General features: G+C 50.8%; 8 protein-coding genes across 8 annotated transcripts; 3 read left to right on the forward strand and 5 right to left on the reverse strand.

The window, feature by feature from the left end:
• Positions 1–279: 279 nt before the first annotated feature.
• N7459_001152 (uncharacterized protein) lies at positions 280–2,022 on the reverse strand (the record flags this gene model as incomplete). The annotated part of the gene is made up of 4 exons (XM_056940337.1): positions 280–648; positions 743–1,027; positions 1,079–1,857; positions 1,923–2,022. The coding sequence occupies 4 exons, from the start codon at positions 2,020–2,022 to the stop codon at positions 280–282; spliced, it is 1,533 nt and encodes a 510-aa protein (XP_056804617.1).
• A 1,433-nt stretch (positions 2,023–3,455) lies between these two features.
• N7459_001153 (mitochondrial 54S ribosomal protein uL6m) lies at positions 3,456–4,339 on the forward strand (the record flags this gene model as incomplete). Its single annotated transcript, XM_056940338.1, has 3 exons — positions 3,456–3,723; positions 3,783–3,896; positions 3,966–4,339. The coding sequence occupies 3 exons, from the start codon at positions 3,456–3,458 to the stop codon at positions 4,337–4,339; spliced, it is 756 nt and encodes a 251-aa protein (XP_056804618.1).
• A 232-nt stretch (positions 4,340–4,571) lies between these two features.
• On the reverse strand, positions 4,572–5,786 carry N7459_001154 (3'(2'),5'-bisphosphate nucleotidase; the record flags this gene model as incomplete). The annotated part of the gene is made up of 1 exon (XM_056940339.1): positions 4,572–5,786. The coding sequence occupies one exon, from the start codon at positions 5,784–5,786 to the stop codon at positions 4,572–4,574; it is 1,215 nt and encodes a 404-aa protein (XP_056804619.1).
• Positions 5,787–6,439: 653 nt separating this feature from the next.
• Positions 6,440–7,817, forward strand: N7459_001155 (LSB5 family protein; the record flags this gene model as incomplete). Its single annotated transcript, XM_056940340.1, has 3 exons — positions 6,440–6,454; positions 6,531–6,682; positions 6,737–7,817. 3 exons carry the CDS (start codon positions 6,440–6,442, stop codon positions 7,815–7,817), a joined length of 1,248 nt encoding a protein of 415 aa, XP_056804620.1.
• A 485-nt stretch (positions 7,818–8,302) lies between these two features.
• N7459_001156 (uncharacterized protein) lies at positions 8,303–10,476 on the reverse strand (the record flags this gene model as incomplete). The annotated part of the gene is made up of 10 exons (XM_056940341.1): positions 8,303–8,721; positions 8,772–8,802; positions 8,855–9,143; positions 9,215–9,303; positions 9,365–9,446; positions 9,497–9,842; positions 9,918–10,134; positions 10,183–10,250; positions 10,301–10,330; positions 10,389–10,476. 10 exons carry the CDS (start codon positions 10,474–10,476, stop codon positions 8,303–8,305), a joined length of 1,659 nt encoding a protein of 552 aa, XP_056804621.1.
• Positions 10,477–10,957: 481 nt separating this feature from the next.
• On the reverse strand, positions 10,958–12,955 carry N7459_001157 (uncharacterized protein; the record flags this gene model as incomplete). The annotated part of the gene is made up of 6 exons (XM_056940342.1): positions 12,876–12,955; positions 12,644–12,814; positions 12,419–12,589; positions 11,559–12,357; positions 11,299–11,503; positions 10,958–11,159 (listed from the first exon to the last, which is right to left on the reverse strand). The coding sequence occupies exons 1-6, from the start codon at positions 12,912–12,914 to the stop codon at positions 10,958–10,960; spliced, it is 1,587 nt and encodes a 528-aa protein (XP_056804622.1). The 5' UTR covers positions 12,915–12,955.
• Positions 12,956–13,551: 596 nt separating this feature from the next.
• On the reverse strand, positions 13,552–14,987 carry N7459_001158 (uncharacterized protein; the record flags this gene model as incomplete). The annotated part of the gene is made up of 4 exons (XM_056940343.1): positions 13,552–13,694; positions 13,756–13,900; positions 13,949–14,905; positions 14,964–14,987. The coding sequence occupies 4 exons, from the start codon at positions 14,985–14,987 to the stop codon at positions 13,552–13,554; spliced, it is 1,269 nt and encodes a 422-aa protein (XP_056804623.1).
• A 613-nt stretch (positions 14,988–15,600) lies between these two features.
• On the forward strand, positions 15,601–16,534 carry N7459_001159 (uracil phosphoribosyltransferase; the record flags this gene model as incomplete). Its single annotated transcript, XM_056940344.1, has 4 exons — positions 15,601–15,793; positions 15,851–16,156; positions 16,216–16,420; positions 16,477–16,534. 4 exons carry the CDS (start codon positions 15,601–15,603, stop codon positions 16,532–16,534), a joined length of 762 nt encoding a protein of 253 aa, XP_056804624.1.
• Positions 16,535–16,930: the final 396 nt, after the last annotated feature.

Here is a 16,930-nt window from a genome sequence, read left to right on the forward strand (position 1 = left end):
GGCGGGCCATGTATAGCACTGCTTGGCCCCAACAGCCGAGTATTGTCACTCGCAAGAATACTATCGTCAAACTCCTTGGTGGAAAATTGGAAGAGGTAAAATAAAAACTGTGTATCTAAATTTTCTGGGGAGTGAAGGCTGTAGACGATTTTAAATGGGTATAATATGCGGGTAATGACAAAATGGCAAGCCGCAGGCAAAGTATATCTAGACTAGAAATATTGAAAAATGAATGCGCCCCCCAAGTGCCCTATATATGACAGTTAGTAGCTTTTCTGCTCACATTCTCAGGAGCCAGATGCAGCACTCACCAAGAATCAAGAAAAACAGACTGATGGCGATTTTCGGGCTGTAGTGCCCAAGCAAAGCGAGGAAAAGGATAAATAATGACCAGGACTGAATACCCCCAAAGCGCAAGCCTGGCATCTGACTGGCCTTAACCGTTGCTTCATCAATGACTGTCTGCAAATTGGCGGCTGCCGTAGTGACCTTTTTAAGCAAGGCTTGTGAGAGCTGGGCATGGAACTGGATTTCCATCTGCATACGAGACTGTGCGGCCAGCGCTTCTGCTTGGAGATTCTGCGCCCTTTGCAACTCACTGGCTTTGGATTCCGATTGTTCTATAGATACTTGCATGGCCTGCAGTCGCTATTCGAGTCAGCAGAAGATGTTGACGGAGGCTCTGGGAGTATTCTTACATCTTCCATGTTGTTTTCCCGCTCAAGGATCAGGGTGAGCCGACCCAGTAGCCATTCCTGCCATTGTGAGGATCATTGACGATGATTGATGATTGATGTAAGCGTACCAATGATGCATCAAATGTGGCAACCCCATTTGTGACCCTGACCAGATCTCTATCTACCAAAGACTCGAGCGAAGAGTGCAAGTCTGATGCCAGATCTCTGTAGGCAATGTTGTTTTGCTCGTGTGCCCGAAAGGCTTCGAGGGCCCTAGAGATCGTTTCTTCATGGGCAGCCTTCAGACTTTCTTGAAGAATGCTGACTTGATGCGAAGCATTTCGAATATTCTGGATTAGAATCAGTCGTGTCAAGGGGGCAAAAGTAAGTTGTATACTCACATTCTGAATACCCGAGGCCTCGGTCTGAATATGATCTCGTGTTATACTCATGGTATCCATTACCCTTTTGAGGCCGATTTCAACCTCATGAAGGAATCGGGTAAATGTGGATTTCAAAAGAGATTCTGTGTCTCTCAAATCCACGACAATCTTTTCCTGCAGGGCCTGAACGGCTTGCAAAAACGTTTCCTTCCGGGAAGCTTCCAGTGCGGCCTCTTGAAGAGCAAATTGGAGCCCCTTCTTGAGCTTAAAGCTGCTCTCCACAATGGATCGATGAAGGTTCAGCAGTTCCTCTTTCTCCGTCTCAACCTGCGCGGCCTGACATATCACCACTGCGTTCTGGCGACTGTTGCTATACGAGGTCCACGATTGCGGCCGTGATTCCAAGGATCTAAGACACTGCTCCACCAGCTCTCTCGGAAACATATCCGGCCCTGTATCAGAGACCTTGGGCTTCGTAAATCGAAAAAGATTCTTTGACGGCGGAGGGGGTGAGACTGTTAGCCGAAGACACGGTGGTGGGACTGCTGCCCCCGCGTCGTCGAGCTCACAGATTGCCAGTCGAACTGCGTAAACGGATCGAATCTGTTCTAGAGCCTCGTGCGAATTGGGATCAACTGGCGCCTTTCCCCCGAGGGTCTGACATGAAGCAACCAGCCTTGTCGCTGCAACCCGGTGGCACGATGGAGACGACTTCATCGAATCCAGCAGCTGAACTGCTTGATCGAAGATCAAGTCATATCGGCGGACCTGAGGGTCTTGGTTGAGGACTGAACTATCTTTAATATGAAATTTAGATTAGCTTTTCCCGCTGTTCTGCCTCTCTCAATTCGCGTCCACTGACCGTTTTCAACTGCCTGTACGAGATTGGCGGCGACAAGACCATGCGTGAGAGTGAGAACCGGAGAGAGAATCAGCAGTGGCCACAAAGGAAGCCACCTCATGTTGGCTGTACCACTCCGAGATTTTCGAGTTGAAGGGAATGGCAACGCGTAAATCAGTTTCCTGCTTCCTTGATGAGATCAGAAAGAGCGCAAGGCTGAGTGTAAGAGAAGTCACTCGGCGACCGCAGAAGACCAAATAGCAGAGTAATCCGAAGGCTTGAGTGCTGCAAGAAGCAAAATGTCAAGGTGTCGCCGTGAGTCCCAACTCACGAGCCTCCTTGACTTGAGTCGCGACTCGATCTCGAGCTCGACAACTATCGAGTCTCCTTCTTTCATGGATTTTGGATACTGCTCAAAGCCTAGTCGAAGCCACCACAGATTTACGTATCAACCAAACTACTTTTCGATAGAGATGACCAAGGTCACAACGGCGTATCAATTTTAGGAGCACATCGCGCTGACACAAGAAGAGAAACAGAAACTCGCCGATCGCGAGCCAAATCCCATTGGTCTGATATAAATCCCTAGAGATCGAGGTAGGCGCGCCGCTGATGACTGCGCCAGGAACCCCCAATCTGCAATATTGCAACGACCCAGGCCTTCGAAGACTTTTATATTGCCCAGCATCAAGTGACGTGGAAATTCTACTGCTAGGCTGATCCAGAAACACATCACCCGAGTTTCCTTTCAAGCTTGCGCGCTCGTTTCAACGGTCTATGGCGGATATGTAAGAGTTGGAGATGTGTCCGGGTGGAAACCCTCACAATCACAGCCTACATTTGACCTCACAGCATCTTGGGATGAGGAAAAACGCCCGGATGGCAAAAGCATCGAGATCCTCGGTGGAGCAGAGTCGTCTGTTGTCATTGAAGCTCCAGAAAGCAAGCTGCCACGAAGAGTCCAGGGCACAGCACCATTCAATGACCGAGAAATGAGGTCACACCTTATCTACTTCATTGGTCAAGAATAGGTTGCAGAACAGAAGTGATCAGCCGTCTTCTTATAGAGCTGAATAAAATTGCGGGCCTTGCTACCGAGTCTCTTGTAAAGAACAATTGCAATTGACCCATTGACACATTATGTCTCCTATATATATTAAGCTAATGCCTCCGATACCTCACAATGAATGACTCCATAGACGTCGCATGATAGATAAGACCGATTTGTATCATCATTTCCAAGAAGAGCTATAGATGGCTAGAGATATTGGGACTAAGAGGCATTCATAGAATCTTCCGGCAGCCATTCACTACGAACTAATTATTACATACTTCATTCATGTCATCCTTAGTTTTATATTGGTCAATTACCAAGATTTCATAAGACATCCAACGACGAAACTGCAGAAAATAGCCGTCTGGAAGCCATGATTGATGCCTCATGTCCAAGGCATAAATATCATGTATCACATGACCACTACCCCGATTGGGCCGCATTTCACTCCGACAAAATCATCGAATCCGCCGCGGAGTCGCAGTCAACACGCCATCGCCATGTCTTGTCTACCCCAGCGCTGCGCCCGGCAGCTCCTCCGAGACTCCTCACAGCGGAGCTCATTACCCCTGTTCTTGACTCCCGCGTTCACAACCCCTCGCGCGCAATGCTTCTCGACAACCTCCCCGGCGCAATCCCGAGTCGGAGCTGCTCCCATCTCCGTCCCCCCCGAGGTGTCATTGAACCTTGTCGACCTTCCTAAGGCACTATTTCGGACACGAGGAAAGGATATCCCAAAGGTTGCGGCGCACATCAAGGGGCCGAAAGGTGTGTGTTCTTGATTGAGGGTGTGAGAACCACGGCTAACATTTGGCAACGGCTCCTAGGCGAGATGACCTTGAACATCCCCTCATTTGTGACCATCAGCAAAGATGATGCCAACAACAAGGCTACTCTCGCAGTCACAAACTCTGAAATCCCTCACCAGCGTGCTATGTGGGGTATGCTTCCTGCCGGCCCGTGTTGATTGTCCGTATTCGACGAAAAGCTAACCGGTTGATTTTTCCTAGGGACCGTTCGTGCGCTCCTACAGAACCATGTCACCGGAGTCTCTGAAGGCCACATTTGCGTTCTGAGTCTGGTCGGTGTCGGTTACAGGGCAACCATCGAGTCCAGCGCGACCACCGTCTACCCAGAGTACCCCGGCCAACAATTCGTCTCCCTGAAGGTCGGATTCTCGCATCCAATCGAAATTGGTATTCCTGCGGGAATTCAAGCGAGCACACCTCAACCTACCCGTATTCTTTTGGAGGGTGTGGACAAGAGACTGGTCACCAAGTTTGCGGCAGAGATTCGGGAATGGAGACGGCCGGAGCCTTACAAGGGCAAGGGTATCTTCGTCAACGGAGAAACGATCAAGCTCAAGGCGAAGAAGATCAAATAAACAGCGGGCGCGCATGTGTGGTTTGGCTTTTGGAACACTGCATTTTGGTTCCCTGTATTCTTATACTCTTATCTCCATCTGTCGTCATATATGTACTTTTTCTTTCTCCTCATCAATTCCTTCAAATGGTATCACAAGTGTACTTTGGACGCATCGAGCGTGATCATAGCCAGGGCCGAAGAGAAATGACAGCAATTTTTGGGTGAAAATTCAATAGCAAGTTCGTTCCACATTACAGTTTCAGCACCACCTTGACCGCATCAATGACCTGGTCCTGGATGGCCTTGGGAGCGGCGACGACGCCCTTGTTGGCAGCTAAGGTCCTGCCCTTGCTGAAATCCAACCGGGAGCCGTAGATGTCAGTCACCTGGCCACCAGCCTCGCGCACGATGAGGTCGCCGGCAGCGTGGTCCCAGATCTTCTCCTGATAGTCCTTCTTGACGGGTAGACGGAGGTAGATGTCACCGGCGCCACGGGCGATCGAGCAGTATTTGGCCTGCGAGTCCAGTCGGACGCTTGGGGCGGTGATGCCGAGACGCTCCGCGACGGCAGCGTTGTCACCCTGGGCAGAGTGGGCAGCCTCCACACCTTCACAGAAAACAGCCTGGGCGATGTTCGGGACGGGGCGCATGGAGATGGACTTGCTCTGGGCAAGGGTGCCGTTGGACAGAGGGCGGCTGGTGGCACCCTCGCCCTGGACGGCCGAGAAGAGGACTCCGTTGGCAGAGGTGTCACTCTGCTGAGCACCGGTGCTGGCATCGATGGGGGCGGCATCATCGACGGGAAGGTTGGGAGTACCAATGGCGCCAACCTTGACATCGCCGTCGACGATCAAGCCTAGGCAGACCGCGTACTGGCCGCCACGAAGGAAGCCCTTGGTGCCGTCGATGGGATCCAGAGCCCAGATGCGGCCCTTGGCACCACCGGCACTCTTGCCCTCGTCGATGATGTCCAGCATGCTCTCCTCGCTGGCCAGCTGGCCACCTAGCAGACTGTTGCTCTCCGCATCCTCCAGCTGGATGTCCTTCACCAAGCGCCAGATCTCGGCGCTGAGGGCCTTGTCCTCACGGAGGGAGCTCGCCTCCTCTTCTGCCACGATCTCATCATTGGGGAAATTCTTGCGGATGGCCTGGATGATGAGGGCCTGGGCGCCGAAGTCGCCAATGGTGACGGGGGACTTGTCGTCCTTGGAGACGGTGCCCTTGGCCTTCTCGAAGAAAACCTTCTGTGTGAGCAGGGTTGCGCGCTGGACGGCGAGCTCGGCGATGTAGCGTTCTTGCTGGTAGGACATGATGGCGGCGTGGGAGGTGAAGGAGGGGAAGAGGGAGCGGGAGCGGGACTTGAAGGCGACGCTGAGCGCCAGGACGAGGGTGGAGCAGACAACGAAGCGGGACAGGACGCGCGCCACAGTCGAGGGAGTTTGGTCCAGCCGAGTGGGCGGAGGCATCGAACGAGCACCAATTGAAGGCAGATGCCAATTGGCACGGAGCAAGAGCTGATCCTGCGGCGGACTCGTATAGACTTCGTTTAAAGTCACTCTCGAGATGCCCCGCCCTAGTCCCAATGGAGAACGCAGACGGCGTCCTCGATGCGTGAAGACTTGCGCGTTGCAACTTGCGGCGGGTTTTCTGTTATCCACTGGATTCTCCTCCACCCGGCGCTGATCTCCCCTTTGTGCATTCCGACTGGGAACTTGGCCCACCGCGACCCCCCTTTCACCCTTCTCTCTTCTCCATTCTCCCCATCTGCGCCTGAGTTGATCGGCCTCCCGACTGAGTGCCAAGATTCCCTGCCTCCGACGTCACCGTCACCACGCGACGCTATCACTGCATTGTCCAAACTGCTAGACGCGGGGTAGTACGTGAAAGACGCTCGCCTAGTGGCCTCATTGTGTGCAAACAGTGCTTTTGACATCGACCTCTCTTTTGTGCCATCTGCAACTCCGACTAGTGCGGGGCTGTAATCGGACGAGTCGATACCTTGTCACAGGGCCAGTGAAAGACTGACCGAGGTGGTTGCACTTGCTTTGTTTTTGCTACGACCTCCTTTCATACACCTGCAGTGTATCGCTCTTGCAGCTCTATCAGAGCTTCGCCCATCATGTTCCAGTCGTCTGTAAGTCGGACAACCATAGTGGGTGCGACAAGATGCCTTGTGTTAGCAGTACTGACCCTAGCTTCTACCAATGCAGAAGCCCTACTCGGCCGTGACCGTCCAGATCGAAGTTCTGACGAGTGAGCAATATGAAGTGGAGGATTCAAGCGGTATTGTCGACCTGGTGGAAGTAATCCGAATCCAAGCCAGCGGCCCAACGGAAGCAAGTCGGGCTCTGCGCAAGAAGCTGTAAGCAGGAAGTTCCTACACAATCCTGGCTGGAGTGGACTGATCTATATGTAGGAAGTATGGAAACCTTCATCGACAGCTCCGCGCCCTCACCATCCTCGACTTCCTCATCCAAAATGCCGGCGATCGGTTTCTGCGTGAGTTTGCCGACGAGCCTCTGCTGGAGCGTCTGCGCATCGCCGGCACTGATCCCGTCTCGGATCCACTGGTTAAGCAGAAGTGCAAGCAGATTTTCGGCCAATGGGCTGCGACATACAAGGATACGCCGGGCATGGCTAGGATCACCGCGCTCTATAAGCAACTCCCCAAGCGCAAGCAGCCTGCGTCCCAAGCCAAAGCCAAGGTGCTCCGTGAAGGCGCAAATCAGAATAATGAACCGCCGATGGGACACATGGTCTCTATAGCGACAGGGAGTGGGCCATCGACTCCGCTCAGCCACCCGAAGCCCAAGTCAAGCAAACCAAAGAAGGAAAAGAAGGAGAAGAAGGTCTCGATCAGCAACAAGCCGTTCAACCTGGAGCGGGAGCGACCGGAAATCCTACAGACACTGGCTGCTTCGTCGGTCGCTAGTACTAACCTGCTGAATGCGCTGAAGCTTGTCAACCGTGAGACCAGTCGTGTCAGCGAGGACGCCGAGTGCATCAACCGATTCGACAAATGCAAGAAGCTCCGGCACCAGATCCTGCGGTACATCCAATATATTGAAAGCGAGGAATTTCTGGGTGGATTGATCCATGCCAATGAAGAACTAGTGACGGCTCTGATGGCATTCGAGGTGCTAGACAAGAGTGTAGACTACGACAGTGACAGTGATGACGAAGCCCTGTCAGGAAACTGGAGATCAAAGGCTGAGCTGGAGGAAGAAATGAGCCAAGGACTCAACGGGTTGAGCGTCAACCCGCCCAAGCCGCCACGCCCAAGTCGACCCACCAGCCTTCCAGCCGCGTCTTCATCACAGCAACCTCGGCAAATAATCGAAAGTGACAGCGAATCAGAGCCGGAAGAGGATGACGACGAGGACAATCCATTTGGAGATCGCAATGCAATCAAGACGTCTGCGGCTGAGAAATCTGCTTATACCTGGTATGTGAATCTTGTGTCCAATTCAGTTGCTCCCATCTCTAACACCTACTAGGAAAGAAGTGTGATTTTTATGAGCTATGCTTTCTCGGGCGGTGGTATCCAGAGTCTGTTCTGGTTTTCTGGGTTCCTAGTCTTTGAATTGGATTCAATGACGAAGCGTGTTATATCATAGTGGCTCAGTCATGAAGGCGACGGTTGGATATGATACCTATTGTTAGCGCGTGTGGGGATTGCATTTTACCACAAGGAGAACCAATCCATAGCTTATGTCCATAGATCCAACGTTTATACCCCACGTTAGACGTCGCGATACATATACCCCTGACGGCAGCGTAAAAGCCACGAGCTCTGATGGAATAGAACTGCAGGGTTTCAGCATTAGCCGTTCATCCAGTTCAATATAGCGAACTATTGGCTTCACAATGTCATCCATCGCCTCTACATTCATGGTGCCCGAAGGAAGTCTGACCAGGAAGCTACCCGAACTAGATATTTCTGACATCGAGACCGCGAGTATGTACACATGAACTCATATCATCAAAACTGGGGGTTCCCTTCCCACTCTTTCGGGTGTGCTGGTACATTAGTGACAATCTCCTCGTCGTGAGGGAACCCAGAGTCGTAGTAGCCTTCTTCGGGAGCGAGAGACTCGAACGAATATCCTTTCTCCTTCACAAAGCGCATGTTCTCGGTTGGCCAGAACGTGCAGATCACGTAGTAAGAGATGAAAGATGCCGTGAAGGCCACCAGCCAGCCAAGATCCATGATGTGAGCAGCGGCCGCAGAGACAGAGGCTCCGAGCTCGCCGCAGAAGCCTGGGAAAGGCAAGGCAATACCGATTAAGTATGCTATCGCCGCTTGCAGGTTCCATCCGCTATGATAGTAGTAGTTTTGATTTGATTTGGTGGGATCGAACAACGACGCCGTGATCACGTTTCCTTTGTTAAGGAGGAAATCTGGAGGGATTAGTGGTTGAAGTCATGGTGGACGGAGCACGGAAACTTACAGTCGCAGACCATAATCGCAACAACGCTTGCCTAAATGATTCGGTCAGATTGGATATAGCAGGAAGCTATTGAGAGCACGAACCATAAACAGGCCATATCCACTCAGGAAAGTTTCAAACTTGGTGGCAGATGCGAGAATCTCCCATGGGCAGGCGGCCCAAGCCAGGAAATGAACGATAAACTGACCACGGCGGATGTTGAGATACGCTGGGAACAACATGGCTGCGTCAGACCCGAAAGACATCATGTTCGCAGCAATGTTCGTGCCCAGGATCTGAACTAGCCATGCAAATGCACACAGGAAAATGGCGAATCGGGTCTTTGCAGACCAGAACTGATCGAGAATCAAGTTCATCATGTCCCATTGGTTCCTGGTACGTGTGAGCACTGATCGCAATACCGGGGGCAATATTTTTGCTAATGTGGAAGATGGGGTAATTACCAGACGTCAGCACCGTACTTTGCATTGACGGCACTTGTAGCGAGGATCCCAAGACTAGCAGAGAGTGTCACCGTGAGGGGATTCACAATCTAGATGATATTAGCAAGGGATCTCGCTGGAACGGTTCAACACGGAGGAAAGCATGCTCACAAGCTGAGTCCAGATGGGCGCGCCGCGATTTTGCGCCCAGCGGGCATAGTCGGGCTGATTGGTGATCAGGGTTGCAGTGTTTCTAGATTTCCAGTTAGAAATGAGAAACGGCAGGGCGTGGAGTCGACGTACCCTAAGCCACTGTTGATACCCGCGAGAATAAGCCAGGCCGTCGCGCTAGAGGACCGCGAGCTCACGCTATAGAGACCACCTAGTTTGCCCTTGGTATCGATCATGGCCCAAATAAATAGACCGATGATAGAGGGCAGCGAAACAATAGTCTTGAACCAGAAGAACTTGCGCAGCTGGTACGGTCGGAAGTAGCAAAACGGCAAGTGAATCAGCCAGGCGAGGAAGAACGACAACATCAAAGATGTAGTAATTCCAGCACCTGCCGGGATGCGGTTCGGGATATCAGTGTAGTTGTGCCCGAATATGGCGCGCAAAATATTGTTCACATACTCGGCAGCAGAGTACACTAGACAGGCTCACGGTCAAATTTTCCTTCGAGGTTTCAAGCGGTAGACGATCACTGCTAGCTGTTCTGACTTACTTTGAACCGCGTACCAAATGACCGCCAGCACTGCTCTGGCGCCAACGAAGTAAAAACTTCCCCACATCCCAAACACGCTGCGAGCTACGCAGGGATAGCCAATGTGGTAAACACTGGCCGATCGCGAGTTAAAGGCCATGGCGATCGATGAGATGAATTGGGAAACGAAAATAACCACAATGGCTTGCCACCAGTTAAGGCCTATTCCGATCATCGTCTGCCAAACTCATTAGCCAACATCAAATCAACCGCGTGGGATACTGACCGATCCCAGGGTCCAGTTCGTAAAGGAGATGGACCAGTAAAAAGTGACATAGTTCCACCAGCGCCATGCTATTCAGTCAGTCCATCTGCGAAAAGCGAGGATTTGAGTTTTGACATACTTCGCTTTTCCGGGGGAGTTGGCAACAAGTCTGATGGAGATAATCAGCGGCAGTTACAAAGTCAGATGAAATTTTTTTGCTAAGCTACCTTCATTGATCCACTGGCTATGCTCGAACTCCCCATCAACCTCCTCGAGCCTGACGCCCTTCCGGATCTTTTCAATGAATCGAGCCATTTCTGGGTATTGAAAAACCACGACGCAGGAAGAGGAAGTGGGTGGGAAGCCCGGCAGTTATTTTAAAAGATACCGATGTAGTAGTGAAGGAGGGCCGAGCCCATAGGTACAAAGTGGAAATTTCCAATATTGCCACTAAGACGCACTAGGGCTCGGGCGTGCCGGGCTTATCTCTCCATAGGATTTAGTTAATGGAGAAAGCGGCAGCTGATACTGCGGTGGAGTGGAAGCTTGATACCACGCAATAGGGAATGCTCCGTGCTGATAGGTCCATCTAATTGGGCGATAAGATACGGTCGCGGCGAGACCAGCCATCGGCGGAGACTGCGGCCATAATTTTTATGCAATCCTAGAAGCCAAGAGGATTTCGATGGGGCGGGTTCATTCACGCACGGAGTAACCCAAGCGTGCGGGATCCTGTTCGTTCCAACCACCCTAGCTGCTTATCGACGCGACGTTACCCTGCGCCAAGTTGATTCGCTCACAGAATTCGCCAGCCTCGTGGGAAATGCGGGGAAGCGTGGTATCTCATAGCTGCAGTGTCCCATTTGTGCCAGATGGAGTCGGATTGGGGTGGGTTGATCTGGCTGTGGATGGTGATTTGCTGGTCTTTCGTCCACTCCCAGATAGGGATCTCCCGCGCTGAGTCGCGTGCTTCAATTTTGACTGCCATGGTCCCACCTCTGCTGAGATACTAATCGTCCCATCGAGCAGATACTGTTTTCGTGGTCGTGAAGAAAGGCCAATATGTTTTTCCTGGAACATGACGGTCTTGTAGCGTTGTCAGGAGCTGGCCACAATCTATGGATAGGAATCACTCACCTCCCATAAAAGAACCTTTGTTGCTGGTACGCACGGCCGTACCATATGGAGCTGACACTGTCAATGTCAAGTTGCTCGAGATGCGAGGTGATGTAAGCCATACCAATTAGGGGAATATTGATCCCGATCTGTCCCACGTTGACTCGGCGCTGGAAGGTTTTGGCATGTTTGCCACTGTTGGTGAAAATGGAACAACCGTTGCCGTCTGTCATGATCAGTGTCCCAACTTCAATGTCGGCCGTGAATCAGCAATGTCTCACATTTGTTCTGGTTGATTAAACCGATCGCGTCATCGAGTGTGTCGACACTCATGCAAATAAGCACTGGGGCAAATATCTCCGTCTGATAGCATTCCATGTATGTTTCTACCCCTGACAGAATGGTCGGACCGAGAAAATTTCCATTGGGATAGCCAGGGACGACAATGTCGCGTCCATCGCACAGAAGTGCGGCACCTTCTTCAGTGGCGCGGTCGATAATACCGATGGCCTTCATTTTGGCCATCTTGTCGATCAATGGGCCGATCTTAGTATCGCGATCGCCACTATAGCCCACGACCATAGACGAAGCGATCTCGACTAGCTTCGGTATCCATTGCTGTGTATTTCCAACAAATACCGCAACATGTAGGGACATGCATCGCTGTCCCGCAGCGCCAAAAGCACTGCCTGCGATGGCGAACAGAGTCGGCATCATGTCGGCATCGTCCAAAATGACCCCATGGTTCTTGCCGCTGCATTCTGCTTGGACCCGTTTTCCTACCTTTCGTGACAGATCATGAACTTGTTTCGCAGCGGACTCGGATCCCACAAAGCTGACTGCCTGGACGAGTGGCTGGAGGATAAGCATCTGCGATATCGAGTGACCTCCATGGACGATGTTGAAGACCCCGGGCGGGAATTCAGTCCTGGCCACGGCATCTGCCAGCAGACATGTCACAGAGGGAGCCTTCTCGGATGGCTTGGAAACAACGGTGTTGCCAGTGATCAGCGCATACGGAATGGACCATAGAGGGGTCATAAAGGGGAAGCTGAAAGGGGTTATCGATACACAGACGCCCTGTCACATTTTTAGATTAGCTCATTGAAAAAGAGATGGGCCCCGTCCAAGAACTACCTACGACTGGCTCGTAGAATGTCTGTAAGATCGTTGGGTCATTCCCAAGAAACATTCCTGCAATTTCGGGACCTATTGAACACGCAGCGTGTATGCAGTCTAAGCCCCGCGATACTTCTGATTCTGCTTCGCGATGTGTCTTGCCTACTTCACGGCAAAGACCTGATATCTGCGTCTGTTACTAATGACTCCAGGCGGTATTCCAGGCAACCCATTATTCTGATCTTACTAGTAGGGAGGACATATCCTTCAGGACGTCTATAAGTTTCAGAAGGTATTCTCGTCGTGAATGGAAGCCTAGGTTCTCCCACGCCTCCTGGGCGAGGTGTGCTGAGTTTACCGCATTTTGAACCTCCTGATGAGTGCAGCACGGCACTCTAGAAATGAGCTCTTGCGTGGCCTACCAAATATTCTGTCAGAATATCTTATATTTGCATTCTGCTCACGCCAAAGTACCTTACCGGATCGAACACGCTGGTCCATTCCTGTGACTTGGACATGACACTTTGATTATTGATGAACAATAGAGCCACTGTGGGACCTGGGTCAGTGGTGGGCAGTCTGCCATTGTTGGGGCGTTCGGGAGACTCTAAGGGCGCGTTCGGCGTTGCATCGAGCCTAGCCAGGCTTGTGTTGTCATGCTTCGCTCAGAGTTGGTCAGTTTAGTCTAAATAAGACATATCTCGATGTGAGATTTCCACATATGGACTGGGACAAAGACAATGCAGAGAATCGTTGGGGAATGAAGACGAATATTTACCCTTGGCGGTGATCGGTAGTCGGGGAATGGGTTGAAGCGAACACGACTTGGCCGGGCCACGGCTTTTGGCATTGTTTAATGCTGTAACCAGCCTGAGGAATAAAATGGAGCAAAATCCCCGTGTCACAAAGAGAACAGCGCGAGGAAATCGTGGTCAGTTTCTGGAGGGTCACGACGTGCTCAGGAACCGGCGAGATATATTGAAGTCAAAACGGGATCGGCGAGACTCAGCCGTCCTCCACACTCGCGACACGTGATTTGGTCAACTATATACTTCTAGGTAAACAACTACGAATTCAGAATGCTAAACACTAGTAGATTGTGGTATGAAATGATAAATCGTTTCAAGTGCGTTTTCATTAAAGGTATGATGCAAATCAGTGAGCAACATCTTCCCAGTTTTGCCAACCACGCCCTTGTACTTGGGCCAACTCTTCGTCCGTATACTTCTTACCAACCGTGAAATATCCTGCATTGATCTTGGCATCGATTTCGACACGAGAATCCGAAGGGATCATGTCTAGAGCTCAAGTTAGCACACAAAGTACGATATGTGGCCAGCGGAGTTCTAGCTGACTTACGGTCTGGAATGGGGATTCGCTCCAGGATAGGAATCCCTTGCTCCACGATCGCATCGTGCTTCATGTTGGACATGGATAGCATGCGATCAATCTTTTTAATCCCCAGCCATTGAAGTATATCTGGCATCAGGGCTTGGAATCGCATCTGTTTCACATTAGTCGCTGGTGGTTCCAATAGAGTCATTTCACTTACATCTCTCACACCGGCAATGTTCTCCGTCCGGGTGAAGTACTTATCAGCAGTATCACCACCGCGCTTGCGAGCATTGTAAACGAGGTATTTCACAACTTCCCCGAGTGCTCTTCCTTCTTTGCGGAAGTAGATCACCACCCCTGACCCGCCATTCTGGGCTTCCTTGATAGCTTCCTCGATGCCAAATGCGAGATAAGGCCGACACGTGCAAATGTCAGATTGAAAAACGTCTGATCCATTGCATTCATCGTGAATGCGAAGGGCAAGCTTAACATCTGGGTTCGATACCTTCTCGGGTGAACCGAAGATATAGACAGTGAGGCCACCGATGGGAGGAAGGAACACTTTGATATCGGGCCGAGTAATCAACTCCGGGAAACTCCCACCACATTGCTCGAAGAGAGTGCGCCGAAGGGTGCCTTCATTAATCCCAAACCGCGCAGCCACGCCCGGCAGATACCAAACAGGCTCGACGGCTGCCTTGGTTACTCGGACGTCTCCCTCCTTGCTAACCACAATCTCCCCGTCGACCTGTAGGCGCCCCTCCTTGAGCGACTCGCTAATCTCCGCTAGTCGCATAGTGGCTTTTGTGACGGCAATCGTTGGCCTCACGTCCAGACCCGCGTCAAGATGCTTTTTAAAATGCCGAACAGTGTCGTGACCGAAAGGGTCCATAGAAACAATCTTGGTCTTGTCCCCCCAGGCTGGTTGCTGCGGGAAGTTGAAGATGGGCTGGGTGTTCTCGAAACTTGGCTTGAAATCTACCGGCAGATCACCAGCGGCGATTGCCAGTGCATTATAGAGTGCATAGCTTCCACCATGCGCACCGATGGCATTCCTCCTTGAGATGGTTGTGGGATTTCGCGAGACCAGAATCGGACCTCGCTCTTGGGGATCACTCGCACCCCATTTTAAAGGGACAGGATTGACGACACTCTGGCCGGGGTACGTCGTCAACTATTTTGAATCTGTCAGCAGTCATTGTCTGGCGGTAGCACCTGTTTCAAAAACCCACAATAATTCGGTCTCCAGAAGACATCGTCCTATCGGGGCGACTGACGTCTATATACGTAGTAGATTGACGGGAGGCAATCAGGGCGACTAGAGGGAAGGATAGATGCATCTTCTCTGTCAATGAACAGCCGGGACTTTATAACATTATAGGACTTTGGCAGATGAACTAATGAATCAGCTACTAACCAGTTACTCGATCAATGCGTCTTATTTACTCCGCTCGGATAGATTGTGATCGATAAGCGACGTTCTCGCGATAAGATGATAGCACACCAGGCATCGCTGATATCACAAGAACTTATCGTTTCTATCGCCGTATCCTCTTATCGTCTATCAATCGTGATATTCAGCCTTGATTGACTTATCAACGACAATCAACTCATAAACTCACAGTCCCAGGCCGTTATCTACCTTCGGTGGACAGCTGATAAACACAAGATTCTATACCGTCACCGATCTCACCCGCAGATAGGGCAGCGGAAGCAGATCAAGCATAGGCAAATGTGGAAAATACACAAATATGAAATCCCTCTTATACGCAAAAATAGTCGATAGTCATTTTATTCAGTTTGGCCCACCGGTAGTTCACTCCACCTCTTCTAATTTTCGATCTTATTCACATCACCGCGACACCCACTATGGATTACAATCCAGGAGACGTCAAATCCTCTGCCATCAATGGGCACAGCACTTGCGACAGTAAACAGATTGTTGTTTTGCCTCAAAAGAACCATCTACTGAGCTTAATGACGATACTCCGAGATGAAAGCACAGAGCCTGCCAGATTTGCGCAGATAACTGAGAACGTTGGGGATCAACTTATTAGTGCAGGTACGCAACGTGCCTATGCTAGATTTGAAGAAGGACTCTAATTATCGACCACTTCAGCCCTGGATCTCCTTCCAGCAGAGGTGACTCAGATTGTCAGCCCGACGGGGACCGGATATCATGGGATGCGAGAAACGACAGATGTATGTGGCGTGAGCATTCTCCGAGCTGGCGCAAGCCTGGAGAGTGCAATGCGACGCGGCTATACGTATGTCATGACTCTACTATGGGGGATCAACAGACTGATTTCGCATGCCCACTCAAGGGGTCCTCTCAGCTTTGGCCAAATTTTGATTCAGCGAGACGAGAAGACGGCCTTGCCAACGCTTTTCTATTCGAAGTTTCCACCAAATATTGCTTCCAAAAGTATGCGGACTCTTGTATTGTGTGAAATTATGTAGTCATGCTAACCATGTTTCGATTAGCTGTTTTGATACTCGAGCCAATGCTAGCCACTGGAGGCTCAGCATGTGCTGCCATTGATGTCATTAAAGCAAAGGGCGTTCCAGAGGAAAACATAATTTTTGTCAATATATTGGCTTCACAGAAGGGAGTGAGGACTCTTTTCGAACGCTTCCCAGGCATACGTCTGGTAACTGCAGCCGTGGACCAAGAACTCACGCCTAGCCGGTTAGTTTAACGGACCGCTCCACCGAATAGTATCAATAACAGGCTAATCCGAGCAGACATATCAACCCAGGACTTGGTGATTTTGGAGACCGATTTTACGGAACACTTGATTGAGTGTTCTATCTAGCTTTCATAGGACGGACGCATGGCGTTGCAGTTGGGATCATCTTTGACGAATCGACTGGAGCAAGGGTTCTTTCTCTTGTAGACGTATTATCAATCCGTGGATATCGAGGTTCTGTGTTTGTTGGACTCTCGCCTGGTGATAATCAAGAATCAGGCTATCTTTTGACCATGGCCTCATAGATTACGTTGATTTGTAATTTAACAAATATATTTGAGTCTCCCGGATTCTTGCGCTGAATAGCTAAATGTGAGAGTTGTAGATAGTGCCTACGGATCCATGGATTGGAGTCCTTACTCTGTAGTTGTTTGCCTTTCGTTATCCTCCGTTGTTGGCTATGTAGCCTTCAAGAGCCGAAGCGCAGGACTGGAAAAATAACATTTGAT

The sequence above is a fragment of the Penicillium hispanicum genome, assembly GCF_028827665.1.
Source record: "Penicillium hispanicum strain IBT 35686 chromosome Unknown utg000001l_segment0_segment0, whole genome shotgun sequence".
Classification (NCBI taxonomy): Eukaryota; Fungi; Ascomycota; class Eurotiomycetes; order Eurotiales; family Aspergillaceae; genus Penicillium; species Penicillium hispanicum.